The sequence below is a fragment of the Dreissena polymorpha genome, chromosome 7, assembly GCF_020536995.1.
Source record: "Dreissena polymorpha isolate Duluth1 chromosome 7, UMN_Dpol_1.0, whole genome shotgun sequence".
Taxonomy (NCBI): Eukaryota; Metazoa; Mollusca; class Bivalvia; order Myida; family Dreissenidae; genus Dreissena; species Dreissena polymorpha.
Window position 1 is genome coordinate 79,155,739 of NC_068361.1, and position 14,952 is coordinate 79,170,690.

The 14,952-nt window shown below is 31.9% G+C and overlaps 1 protein-coding gene across 1 annotated transcript in view; it reads left to right on the forward strand.

Annotated features, from left to right (window-relative positions):
• Window positions 1-1,012: 1,012 nt before the first annotated feature.
• The window catches only part of LOC127838146 (CCN family member 2-like), an 84,680-nt gene continuing 70,740 nt past the window's right edge, over window positions 1,013-14,952 (forward strand). The window contains exon 1 of the mRNA XM_052365724.1: window positions 1,013-1,341. Within this exon, the coding sequence (XP_052221684.1) occupies window positions 1,258-1,341 (84 nt within the window). The 5' untranslated portion in view covers window positions 1,013-1,257. The remainder of the gene's footprint in view (window positions 1,342-14,952) is intronic.

Consider the following 14,952-nt stretch of genomic DNA (forward strand, 5'->3'; position numbering starts at 1 on the left):
TAATTAATAAATATATGAATTTTTTGTTATGTTAATAATTACAAGTACTTATTTTTGACTTGCTGGAATATGCTGGATTTCGTTGGTACTTTTTAGTAGACTTGTTTCAGTCTAAGCTTTGGTATTCTGTTGTATTTCACTTTATATTTTAAACAGTAAGAATAATCAAAATAATGTAGTGGTAATATTATAGGCGTTATTATAATATTTTTTATTGTTAATGAACAACGATTTTGAGTTGTTGGATTGCGATCCCCGGAGCCATGGCTCCCCCTGATTTCCATTGACCTTCCAATATGCTAACCCCAGTTATAATCAATATATGCTTTGCGATGTGTTATGGTGTATACAATCATATCTTATACAATAAACATATCACTTGTTTTACTAAGTATATATTTGGTCGCTGGCTATAGTTTCTCTCCTTGTGTCTCCTCTGAAGTTAGGTTTATAAAGCAAATAACTTCTTTAGTTTTTTTAAGGATGCAGCTTTTATCATACGAAGTATTTAATAATGCAAGTTTACACAACCATACCAAGTTCTAATAACACCACACTAGCACACAATTCTACATATATATTGTCAGTGTATTAGATAATAGCTATGTATTTGCGTGAAATTGTAAGTTCGTTACAACACGATGCTAGCGGTGAATTTCTTAAGGAACAATTAATTGAATTTAAAAACAATTATAAATATAAAAGTACATGTGATAGAAAGTTCTAAGGTTAAAAAAGAGCCGTTTGATTATATATGTTAGATTTAAATATTACGTTTTGAGTCACGGACATAATATATGCGTTCAGAAAAATGTCATATTATATCAGAACAAATGCGACGAACAGAACTGCGTTTTACCATAATTATTCTCATTTGCAACAAAATAAGGTGTTTATGACAAATGGGTATCGGTAATTCGTATGTATGGCGAAAATTGTCACTGATTTGAGACCAGCCGACAATGTCTATAAATAATCAACTACAACTGATCATTCGTCGATGCAGTGTAGATCAGATCGTTTGTAAATAGTGCAGAAATTTATCTGAAACACGATTTACCGCTAACATTAAACCTAGTTATATTAATATTTGGAAATGGAATACAAATTACACCTTAATTCGCATAGGGATTGTGCATGATTTTTACGGTGATTTATAAAGTGGTTTTGAAAATGGGATTCGGTTTTATTGCGTTTCAAATAGCTTGACACCAAAACGGCAATTTTAATATTATGTTCTAAATATTTTACATCAAAATGGGAACAAAGTGTTGCTCTATTTTCTGTTTGGAAGTATATTGTATTGTATTGTGCTCAGCATCTTTGGACAGTGGTACGTGGGTAAGTCAACTAACAAGTATTACTAACACTTTAAGGTTAATGTTGAAAGTCGCTTTTAGCTATTGCAAGTAATATTTAAAATGTAAGCATTATAATCTGTATGCATAATTTGTTTTTATAATGTTAAAAGGGATTTTCCAAGCAAACAATATTCCTGTGTGAAACCTAACATAATGGATATGCTAAGCAGATCTGTTTTACTGAGACATGGGTAGCAAGTCTTAACTCAAATCATTCAAAACTGTCATCCAATCAAAGTCGTGTTATGATTTTTAAAAAACACGAAAAGTCTATGTGTCAGCACATTCATATGTCTGAGTCTATTGCAATATAAATAATTAAGATTTACAGGTCACTATACTGGACGAATATTCGTTATTTATTCATTCGTTATTAACCTACATGGCTGCAATACAGGTGCGCAATTTTAGTGTCATGCTCAACATTAGGTAAAAGTGAACGACATAATATTGTTAGTGGTGTATGTTGATGTTGTTTTTGTTTCAATGGAAAGTGACTTCGACTTAGGAGTCTATTTTAAAAAACAAATATCCAATTCTGCAGCAAACTTTATTTGTTTTTCAATTTCTACAATATCGCTGACTTAGGCTTTAACACTATGTCAAAGTTAAGTTTAATAATCATTACAATAGTGTATACATGTCTCTATATTTAAAATTTCATTCAATTCCGTAATTAACAATGAAGTGATTACACAAGATTGGCAATTGGAACTATTACTTCTTATATTAAATATGCAGCTACTTTAAGATCAGAAAGATTATAAATAACTTTATTATTTTTTTAAACTATGCTGATCATGTTTCCTCACACATCTTTTTTCACTTTGTTAAGCGTTCACCACAGTGGGGAATCATACTTCGGGTATTTCAAATATTAGCAATTTGGTTGGAACGAAGCAGCATTGTTTTTAATTTTTAACCAGTTTTAACAATATGCACAATACATGTTTCCTTGTAACTTACCTTTGATGCTTTCGTATATTTCAATGTAACGTGTCTTCGACTAATAAGTCTATTTCAAAACACAAATATACAATTCAGTAACAAACTATAATGTCTTTTACTTGCTACAATCTATGTGACTTAGGCTTAAACGCCCTTTAAATTTTATGTAAAAAAGGACAAAAAAATGTATACATGCTTCTATAATTCAAATTTTATTGCATTTAGTAATAAACACTGGAGTGATTACAAGTATATGGATATTGGAAATAGTACCACTTATATAAAAACTGCAACTACTTTTTGTATACTATTACAAATGAATATAAACTGTTTTAATAACTTCAACTTCGCTGTTAATGTTTTCTCCAACGTTCTTGTTTCCCTTTTAAGCATTGACCACAGTTGGGAAACATAAACCGGATATTTAAAAATAATAGCAATTGTTCTGTAAAAAGCATTGGCTTTCATTTGTTTTACGTTGTATTATAATATGGACGATTAATGTTTCCTAATTATTTTCCTTTGTACAATCCCAATCGCAAACGTGTAAAAATGTAACTGGACCAAGCGGTTATCAGCGCACATTTCTCTTTTTGATATTTTTCAACATCCTTTATGCATAAGTGAACATTCTGAATGGCCCAAAATTTATGTAGATCTTAAGATTGTTTTAAAGATATGCATGTGTACACAACCAAAAAAGCTTTGAACCAAATAACAGAACAGTTTAAAGTACATCTAATCAGACTCTCCGAAAACCGAAGGCAAAAACAATATATCAATATAACACTTTATAATTTAACAAATATAATCGCGCAAAACCTTGTACTCAAGATCTTGCAGTATTTCAATGCCAGCTTCATATCTGTTTCAATATTCTTTGCTTTTACGTTGTTAATGGCTAAATGTTAACAAAACCCTACCTTAACTAAATTTAAAAAGATGGTAATATAAAGTTTTATTAAATTATAAAATGTGCGTTATATTCAAATCATAAATCAGATATGTGGCCTTATTTGTTATCAGTTATATATTCATCTAAACAAATTCGACCCAACTAGACATCAAGTATTACAATCAAGGTATCGTTCTAAAGGTTAATGTTCAGCTCTTATATTAGTTCGTTTTATATTTGGTAGACAAACTTACCCTGAAACAAATGCTCGGACTTCTGAGGTTTCTGAGTACAGCGAAATTTCTGTGCGTGTGCAGAAAAAATGCGCAATATCGTGAACATGTTTCCACATAATGGTGACATCTTCAGAAAGGTCATCAAACATATCTTAATATTTTCTTATTGCAAAACAAAGCGATGTTAATACAGATATTAATTTCAGATTTATCTCATGCTTTGTTTACAGCGTCTGTTTATTGAATCCTGCCTTGCATTCCAAATACTGTATAATGCGTAAAAACAAGCAAGGAACTTTCGAAAACGATTATATAACACATAGTGTACGCCCGATTAACAGGGTTACCATAGTTTAAAAATATTCGCAAATACTTATATTGTGCCATAAGTGCTGTATAGATGTAGGCCAAAAGTAATCGACAGTTGTAGATGTTGTTCCAATGGTTGGAAATTGTTTATGTATATATATAATGATGGTATATAGCCGTATATAAACAAGATGCATTGCGGTTATCAGGTCCAATCTATTATGAGTTAAGTATGATGAATGGAAACTGTCGTACGGGTTGTTATTTATCCCGAAATAGTAAAAATGATGCATTATTAAACAAAACATAAATATGAAAGATAAACTAAAGCCGGTTAAGTTTTTTATATAGATTTTTTAGACTGTGTACACCGGTTAATAAAACGTTCTCCAAAATAGGGTGATCGGTGATTGCCAGAAATGTAAATACCGTAAGCAGAAATAATATCTGGATTTTAAAAATTCTTATTTGTAATACATACAAGTTTAGTGACAAGAAAATTCATCTTAAAGTTTCCAATGTGTTTTGTTCCATTAAAATTTAACTGAACTGCACCTTTTCAACAAGTATGTACTTTTCTTGAATAGTTTGTATACTTCAAAGTTTGCGTGTCATGAACTCCTCCTTAAATCTCGCGGTTCCAGATTTTCTTCTAGTAGGAAACACCCACTATATTTGCTCATTAAACAGTATTAACAGCCATGCACAGTCGTAGAACTTTTTTGTCAAGGTTTATTTCTAAAAGGAAACACCCACCATATTTACCCATTAAGAATTAAATAAATTGCAAAAGACAGTCATACAATGATAGAACAATGTTACCGGACTTGACATAACCGCAAAGCTGGGTAAATCAACAATTGTGTATTTTTTATAAGGCACTAACCGCAGTAGAAATTTCAACATGTTATTCTAATGAAAACACGTCGCGTGTACACGGCAAACAGGAACATTAAGTCCCTTTTATTATCATCACGGTAATGAAAATGGGAATTATTATACCGCAACTTTTATAATCGGATTATATGTCACATTGTAGAATGAAAGGGTATTTTCTCGGTTCACTGCGGTACGTGTGCTAGAGCTGCAAAGACAAACACATTTATTTGGTTCTGTGGAATGTAAATAAATGCTACTGTTAATTACAATGCCCTTCGTAAAAAATAGTTTGAAATTATATACATGTCTATATATATATATATATATATATATATATATATATATATATATATATATATATATATATATATATATATATATAGACACTTTCAAATTTGACTTTTTATATTCGATTTTAGCTAATAAATATGAATATATTACCAATTTAGTGACTTATAATTTAAAATACAACATTGAAAATACACGTCCAAATATTAACGATATATGTTATACACTTGTATTCAAAGTAAGAACTGTTTACTTTTCCCCGCAAAATGTTCACATTCCGTCCGATTACCCGTATATCCGCAAGGTAGTGATAAGTAAAGTAAGATGGACACAGCAGAAGACTTAGGTAAACAGCCATCCATCAAACTGTCTGGTTATACACCAAATGCAACATTTACATTGATATGAGTGTAATAAAAATGTTGATTCAACTGCGAAGACGTATTCCGAACTGTAAGATCTGATACGGACTAAGGTTTTGACGTTAAGTAATGACTTTGAAGATTAACACAATTGTAAATTAATAACAGCGTTTCATCTTGATTTTCCGCATGGTGATTTAAGTACTTTTCAAGTACTAGAGAGCTATAATTAGAAGAATTTAATAGTATAAACCACTGTTAAATACCATGTTTTTAACAGTTTTATGGGCTGTTTTGTTGAATGTTAAGATGATGTTGTTGTTGGGGCTGGTCGGAAGATGCTGCTTTGATGAAGATGATGATCGCTATGTCCTTTACGACGACGACGACGACGACGACGACGACGACGACGACGACGACGATGATGATGATGATGATGATGATGATGATGATGATGATGATGATGATGATGATGATGATGATGATGATGATGATGATGATGATGATGAGATAAATTCAAAACGAGAGCAATTTAATACAAACTAAATTTCAGTATCTAACAAGTACTAGTAATATTTAACAAGTAGATAACTGATAATTAAACACCCTTAAATTTCGACACCCTTTGAATTGACTGATTCACACATCTAACTTTAAAATTATTTCTTAAATATAAAATAATTTGTCTAGATTTCCTTAAAGACAAAAATTAATATTATCGCTGTTAACTAGCCTGTAAACAAAGCACAAAAGGGGCAATATTTTTTTTCCTCCAAAACCATTTTTAGCATGAACGTTAAAAAATATAATGAATATGATACAAATGAAACAACTGCAAATGGAAATCGTGTGTTTAATTATTTCATGAACAATGATTGCAAATAAGGTACGCGCTTTACGTATCACATTCAGCATTTAGTAAAACTTTTAGTACATATAATAATCTATTCATAAGAAATGTGCATTATTTTGAATAAAGGCAATAAACACCGCCTGTAGTATTTTTATAATGCATACAAAGTTGAAGTAACTATTGATTAAAGCTGTTTTTGCAACATGAATATAACTTCATTAATTTGAGAAAAATGTAATGGCAATACAGGACGGAGCACCGATGTATTGTTTTGTTATGTTTTCCTACAAACGTATCGCACATTAAACTAAAAATAAACAAAATCGGTTTAAAAAGTCATGCTAATAACCGGCACTTATGCACCACAAAAGCTTGCAAATTGATTTAATATATATGAAAAAGTATATGTATTTATTCGACGAAGGGTGTAGAGTTTATTTGAATTTGATGTTGTGTCATTCAACACGTTTTCACGCTATTCGATTGTGTTTAATCTTTATTTCGATTGTGTTTAATATTTATGTTGGAATGTAATTCTTCGAAATATCTTTTCGGTTTTGATATACGGAATAAAACCTAGTGTATTGCGTTATTTAAGTAAATTACTTTTTCATTATTTTAATTACAACTAATTTTAACAAAATTGCATACATTTGACAGAGATAATAATTATACGTGACATTTATATGCAAATATGCCAATAATATTGCTGCAACACTAAGGACTTGCTTTGTTTAAATTGTTTGTTTGCAAACGTTTCCTCAATATTTATAACAATCTACGTACACTACAAACATAATAAAACCAGCACCGTTAAATGCTACCTGGATACTTCAGTTTTACAGACTTGATTACGATACGAACACCTAGCGATATCGAACACGATTCGCACTGGTAGGAGTGGAGAGTATCTTTGATAAGCTTCGATTGAGTCTTATGAGTCTGCTATTTCAGCGAGATGAAAGTAGTTTAAATGTTTGTTGGTAATGTAACGTTTCGAAAATTTGACAAAAACATCCATTTGCATCTAAGTTTAATTTAAACAGACATAACTTGGATTATAACTGTAACTGTGAGACGTTTTGTCGTTATGTAATTGTTTGGACAATCGTGTTCACGTGTATATTACAATATACATGTTACATTAAATTGCGTGTAAATGTAAAATTATAGATGTTTTCATAAAATGGAAGTACATGTTTGTGTTTTTAGCATTGTTGGATTGTACTTAAGTGTTGAGTGCTGGGCATCGTTGGATAGTGGCGAATGGGTAAGTCATGATTTATATGATATATTTAATAAAATGAAATTTGATTCATTGAAAAACCTACATTAACAAAATGTATCAAATAATAAGTATCATCATACAAAAAGGTCACTACATGTGTAATATTATATATTGACGAATTCAATATTTTCCAAAAGAATGTAATTTTCGTATGCTCTAAGTCATATTACAAACGTGGGTTAGAATTTGCAAGGATTTTGTAATACACAACAAAATTAATGAACAGTTTTAGAACATAACAACGACAATCTCTTATGATTTTCCATCAATACGACTCAACCAATAATACCGTCTTTAAATACCATTCCATGTGTGCATTATTTCTAAATGACTAGGTTGAACTTTTGAGCAAGACATATTTGAACGTTTCTCAAAAAGCTAAAGGTTTTACCAGCAAAATAGTTTCGTGGTAAAAATACTCTACAAATCTATAGCGCAGTTTACAAAATAATGCATGTAACTTATTTCGTACTTTATAATTAAGCAAACTTTACTCTGAATAAACAATGTCTAAATATTGTCACAATTAACGATGCTAGCGTTAACGCTGATCACGCGTTTGCTTTCTATTACAAAATGCCAAATGACTTTATTACAAACATTTTTTCCGAACATACTTCAATTCAAATTATAACCCGAGTCATACACTTTCAAAAAACCAAACATAAACCAATATTTAACATACTGGATCTTTTATAGTTCTACTACTTACACGATAATAAAATCATAAGTGTGAATAACATTCATAGGATGAGCTGTACATTATGATGTGGATCACAATGTATACGAAAGCAGGTAAACAACGCGTTCAGATAGAAATAGTGCATACGGACGATTATAAGATGATTTCACGTAAATATATTATGCATTTATGATATATATTTGGCCGTGGAGTATTATATCTCTGCCAAATAAATCATTTGACGGTATTCTTGCGCACCTGCGTTTATAAAAGCATTTTCTCAGCGTTGTTAAATGTATCAACAGTCCGTAAATATTAATGGAAAAACACACACACACTTATACCATTTGTTTTATAAAAGTATTTTTTCAAAATATTTATTCCATAAGGCAATTCCAAGTCCATAATAATAGCTTAACTTATATATTGTTACATTTATACATTGTATGTGATAGTTTGGATCAATCAACAATGACACTTGAACTATTCATTCTGTTTAAAATATTTTGCTTTCAACACAGCTATAGTCAAGTACCTCTTATACATTGTTGCATCAGCATTTCGATCAAGTTTCTTCTATAGTTTGTTTCCGTGCGCCACATGCTTTTATATTACATGTACATTTAAAATATGTATGTATAGTATTCACACCATTGTAACTTAACAAACATTATTTGTTATCTTCCTATTTCAATTATTGTTTGGTATGTTCAATTTAAAACCATTAGTTTAAATAGTTTATCAAAATTCTAATAAATAAAATGCTACATTATTAAAAAAAGGTTAATTGTCAAATTGTTGAAAACATATGGCCGTGTAGTCATCACACTTAAAATGTACATTATTACAAAACATGATGTAATATAATGTCCGCTTGAACGGAGGAATATAATAAAAGTTTGGGATTGTTATATATGTGTTTTTATTTAAGAAATTATGTTCCGGTGCGTTGAAAGCAACGAGGGCGAGACCCCGAGTTGTCTGATAACAAGCATTGGAAAGACAATCGTAGGTTATTACCGCAATAATCAACACATAGCCAAACAAAAGTTCGATACCAGTACACATTGATGATGATTTGACTGTGTCATGTTATAATTATTCCTAAAGTTATATCAAACATCTGGACTATTGCAGAATAGCACCCACTTATTCCCTTCTATGTCTAAAGAAAGCTAGTCGCGGATCGTGGTAGAATTTATATTTTACCCTTCACGATATATTATAGAAAGTTGAGTTTGTAAACAGGCTGCAACATATCAATATCAAATAAAATGTATTTTTTAACTGAAAAGTATACTAACGATGATATATACTTACAGCATAACTATTGCTTGTGAACAATTTCTGTTCATCATACAGAAATGGTATCTGTGCGGCATCAGACTTTTTGTGTATCACATAAAAGTCAATTGATTGCACCACTTCTAGACAATGCGCAGTCACTGTTAATGCCATGCTGTATGTATAGTATACACTTACTTCAATTATGTGTACAATAAATTGTTGTAGACAAGTGGTGTAAAACACGTGTTTCAATAGATTATCTGTCTGTTGCATCGTGATTGATTTATTGCCTAGAAGATAATTATTTCTGGTATAAGAACAGTGCTCATCGAATACAATTCAGAATAAAGTTATCGTTTTATTATATGTATTATATGATGCAAACATGATAAAATTTATCTGGTATATTTCATTATTAGATATATTAGGAAACACGTTTTACTGAAAGTTGTACCTGTTATAGTTTTGATGTTCTCATGAGTTTTACGGACTTGGTTGTCAAGAAAACACATTTAAGGATTGTACCGCTTGAACGGCATCGAAGGGCTTATGGTCAGCATGTTGCCACGGATATTTAGCTTAATGTAATCACAAGTAACTGTGTATAAACAAATGGGTGGAATAGCACACGTAGTGTAAATGTCTTGTTGAAGAAAAGTCTATGGTCTGTGGTGTATGAACCCGGAACCATATAGTCCTTCTGGATCGCACAAAAGTGTTAAAGGTTGCAAGAACTGCGGGTTGATTCGGGATAGTGCGTGTTTGATGTTACCAGAGCCTTTAGACCCATATATGATAAACTAGTTGTTTTGTGCATAATATAGTTCAATTAATAAGGTCAACAAAACATCAAACATCGTAATCGATCAGGATTTGTCAGAAACCCGTGTTATAATTTCCGATGTTTCATGCGGGTTTAATGAAAAATAATACCCGATTAATGTTGAAATTTGGTGATTGGTATATGCGAATTAACAATGAAAAAAAAAAGAAACGAAGCATTATCATGTCAATGGTTTACTAAATCACAGGCATAATTTTTTGTCATAAATAACCCATTTTTTGCAGGTTGTTCCCTCTCAAAATCTTATACGGAATGTACACAATTAATGGTATTAAATTATCATAATGTATTATAGCTTTGGTTAATATAAACAGAGTCAACCAATATATTTTTCCGTTTAAAACTTTAAAGTCGTCACGAGAATCGCTTTACGTATTCCCTATGTATCTGATAAATCTTACATAAGTTATCAGAGATTGGGCAATGATAAGTACATAATGATGGATTAAGCAATAGGCGTGTTTGTTCTATGAAGTAAAAAGCCATCCATCAACATGTTTAAAGAAGCCTAAAATGAAGTTACATGGAATGAAGTTCATGCATTAGAATACAAATGACAGTTTCCGTCTTTCAGAAGTGTACCAACAGAATAACAAACAGTCTATGTCGTGTTTCTGAGAAACCATAACCATACCGAAAACACACGGTTTTTCATTTAAGGTCGCTTTAACTGTTATTGGCAGAGGTTTTCTTATTTGGTTTCCGTGCTCCTCACTATGAACGTTCATACCAATTTCTCTAATGATCGGTTTTCATGATAAATTTTAAATATTATCAAAAAGCGCCAAAAAGCACAATCATATAGACAGGCTTATATTTGTATAAGCCAGTGCCACCTTTGTTTCCTTATTTCTATCAAGTATACAATATATAATATATTTCAAGATATCGTAGATGCAATAACAACGATTGTTATATCGTGTGCTTTGTAAAGTTTATTTAAGTAATAATTGTAGAGCGACAATTCGAATTGCTGACACAATTATGAACATTTAATCATTACTTTACGAAGTATCTATGAAATAGATATTAAAATACCTTACGATAAAATCATTCCATGTATTTGTATGATTGATAGTACACTCCCGCTTTTGTTTGCGACACTTTCGAACATGGCGCATTACCCATGTCAATAATTATGGATACTTAATTAAGTTTGGCTTTTTTATGGAAAGATAATTCGATCTGTCCATAGGATAGATTCAGCGATGATAAATAATACAGTATTAAATTAATTCGAAGCAAGTGTTGTGTAAACACGACGATAATATAGATGTCTTTGATGGTTTTTCTTCGTCGTTTCGATGACACATGATTTCACTATCTAAACATAAATTATTAACTACTAGCTTTCCAAACTATATGACACGATGTGTGTGCAATACAAATTTATTTTAGTTTTAAGGACATTTAACACTGTGTGTGACGAGTGTTTACATAAATACGTGCATTTTAACATTCGGCGTTTTGATATCATTATTGGAATGTCTCTCAAAGATAGTATTGCAAAGTAATATGGTGTTCACGTCCAAAATGTCTGTTCGTCTTGAGCAACCACAAAATCAAATAACCAGCCACAGTCTAACAATTCGTATGTTTATATCGGTGCTTACTTAAAGTATGTAAATATAATAAAAATTTAAGGGACTTTTCCCATGAGTTTGTTCAAACATCAGTAAATAAATGAATTGCATATGTGCTTAGACCGGATATACTGTCTAGGTTGTATTTGCAAATAAGGCAATTTATTATATACCTGTTGAATGCTTTTAACAAAATACAGGTTGTATCCGTCGTTGAAATAATAAATCCCGTATTACGCTACTCGCTGTTTCCAACTCCGTATTACCATACTACTATTTTTAGAAGCCGTTAAATCTTCGACCCATTTAATGACGTCACACTTCGCGTAGCGAAAATAGGAAAGCCCCCTGTGTAGTATTATTAGATACGTCGTCTGCAGTTTGACCAGAGAGTAAATATGGCCGAATTTTCGACCATGGACATAGCGGAATGGTCATCGATCGGTTTATTTGACTTAATTGACGATAGTTTTTTTGAAAATGAACTATTTGAAACGGCTGTTCATAATTCTGGAGAGAATGAAAATGTCAGTAGCACTGAAAATACTGAAACGAGTGCAGTGTCCACTCTTTTAGAAGCAGTTGTCCAGCTGCCCAATGAAAGTAAGTCTGATGTGCATCAAAATACAGATTTAAGTTCACAAGACCAAAGAAATCAAATGGAACAGATGAATTTAAATAGTCATGCTCAAGGTGAAACACGTAAACAACCAACATTTGTACATGTAACAGAAGATGAAAAGACAAATTTTGTTCAAAGTATGAAAAATGTGAACACTAGCCGCAAAACTGAATTATGTATGCGCCATTTCCAACGCTGGCTATCAGAACCACCACGCAATGAAACAAGATCTGTCTGTGACATCATGACCACTGAACTTGACAACTACATAGGTTCATTCCTCCTGTCCATCCGTAAAGCGGACGGGTCTGAGTATGAGCCTGACACACTCACAAGCTACCATCGAGGCATTGACCGGTTTGTAAAAGAAATTCATATTTATACACCAAAAACATAGTAGAATAAAGTGCTCAGTGTATAAACAATCAACATTGAATCGAAATAGTATTTCAGTGATGATCATGCAATGTTGTTGTAGTACTGTATTACTCACTGCTCTAGAGATAGTTTTAACCTACTGTAAACGTATAGAACTTCGTCGGTATGAAATTTCGTGGTGTAATAAAAATCAACAAATTCGTTGACACGTAATTTCGTGGATTTCAAATTTTTTGGGAATTCTGACCGTCATAATAATTAAACTTTTATTAAAACAACCAGAGTAATAACGAAGCATAATCTGCTCATCTGTGTTGACAGCAAGACTTGGGGTTAATGTGCACTGAAGCATGAAAGTGTTGCCGAGTGCCAATGATTGTCGAAAAGATCGATAAAGCGGCGCACATGTGGGTCCCTGCTCGCTAATTGCCATCAATGTTGTTTTGACAATATTTGCAATTCTCAGCGCAATCGGTCTCTTAGTAGTAACAATTAAGTTATAAGGTCCCCAAAATACACGTGTGAAAACCGTTATATCTCTTTAAACTTTAATTGGCACTAATTAACATATGTGATAAATCTTCAAACTGTTAATTTGATGAAGTCACGTGAAAAAGTATTATTACCCAGACACTTATCAAGAAAAGAACATATTGTATTAACTAACATATCTCAATCAAACAATGTCTCTGTCAAAATGGTTGAAAACGGGACCAGTTCAGACACGTTCCCCTACTATAGCAGGATTGCCCGACCTTGCAAAGGCTCAGTCTATGACTGAAGCATTATTGACACAGGTCGCTAACGATTCAGTGGAAGAAAACATTTTCAATTCGGAAATATTTTAATTAATCAAGAAATTGTGGAATGTGACCTACTGAAGTGAAGTAATTATTACAAAAAAAAACAACAAATATCTCGGATAACCGAAAACAAAAGAAAATGTCGGAAATGACATTCGGAAATGACCGATTTCGGCTAAAAGAATGTATAAATAATCGTTGGTACTTGAATTCGTGGTTCAGTGCACCAACGAAATCCACGAAAATTCGTACTACACGAAATTTAATGGTTTTACAGTATATATTTAAGCTTGAGTCCATCGAAAGCCTAAGGCTTATATAAACACTCTCGAATCCATTTTCTGGGCTTAGAACCATTACTATGTGTCTTTGTGAGAAATCTTAAGAACGCTTGCACGATGGTGATCGAACCCATCACCTCCCAGTGGCTAGACGGACACCCTATCCATAAAACATTAAAACATGTCGACCTTGCTGTTAAGGTAATTTACTACATCCAACATAAAGTGATTAAATTAAAATATTTAAACAGCATGAAATGTTATAGCTGTGTAATTATGCTTTATAGTTGTTATGTTAACCTGATTGGTTATTGCACACATCTATGAAAATAAAATTTAATTAAGTGGCAAATAAATGTATAAAAGTTATTAAACAAAACAATATGTAAATTGAATATAAACCGCACAATGATATTAACGGTTTAAGAAAAATTAATATCTCGAACAAAATGTAAATAATGCCCATAATTTTCAAATTATATCCAGTTAAAAAAAAATCAAATAATTCTGTACATGGGTCAAGTTTAAAACATAAAAGAATGAAAATCAATTGTTTAAATGTGATTTTTTCCAGATATTTAAGGGAAAATAAATATTCCCACAGCATTTTGGATGACAGAGAGTTTGAAACTTCTCGAAAGGTTTTGGCTTCCAAAAGAAAGGAACTGAAGCAAAAAGGAAAAGGAAACAGGCCCCATGCTGCTGAAGCCATTACCTCTGAAGAAAGAGGGATTTTAAAACAAAAAGCAGTAATTGGACTTCAAATCCCAAGACAGCTGCTGAATCAAGTTTGGCTAAATAATTCAACATTGTTCGGCATTCGTGGTGGAACCGAAAGTCACAACCTTAGATGGGGCGACATCAAACTGAAAAAAAATGATCAAGGAAGAGAATACCTTGAATACAATGAACGGTTGACCAAAACACGTACATCGGAAACCAAATCGGATCAAAGGGCCTTTCCACCTAAGCAGTTTGCTCATACCAACAAAGATTCATGCCCTGTTGAAGCGTACAAGGAGTTTGCTCATCACAGACCGAAAGAAGCTCTGC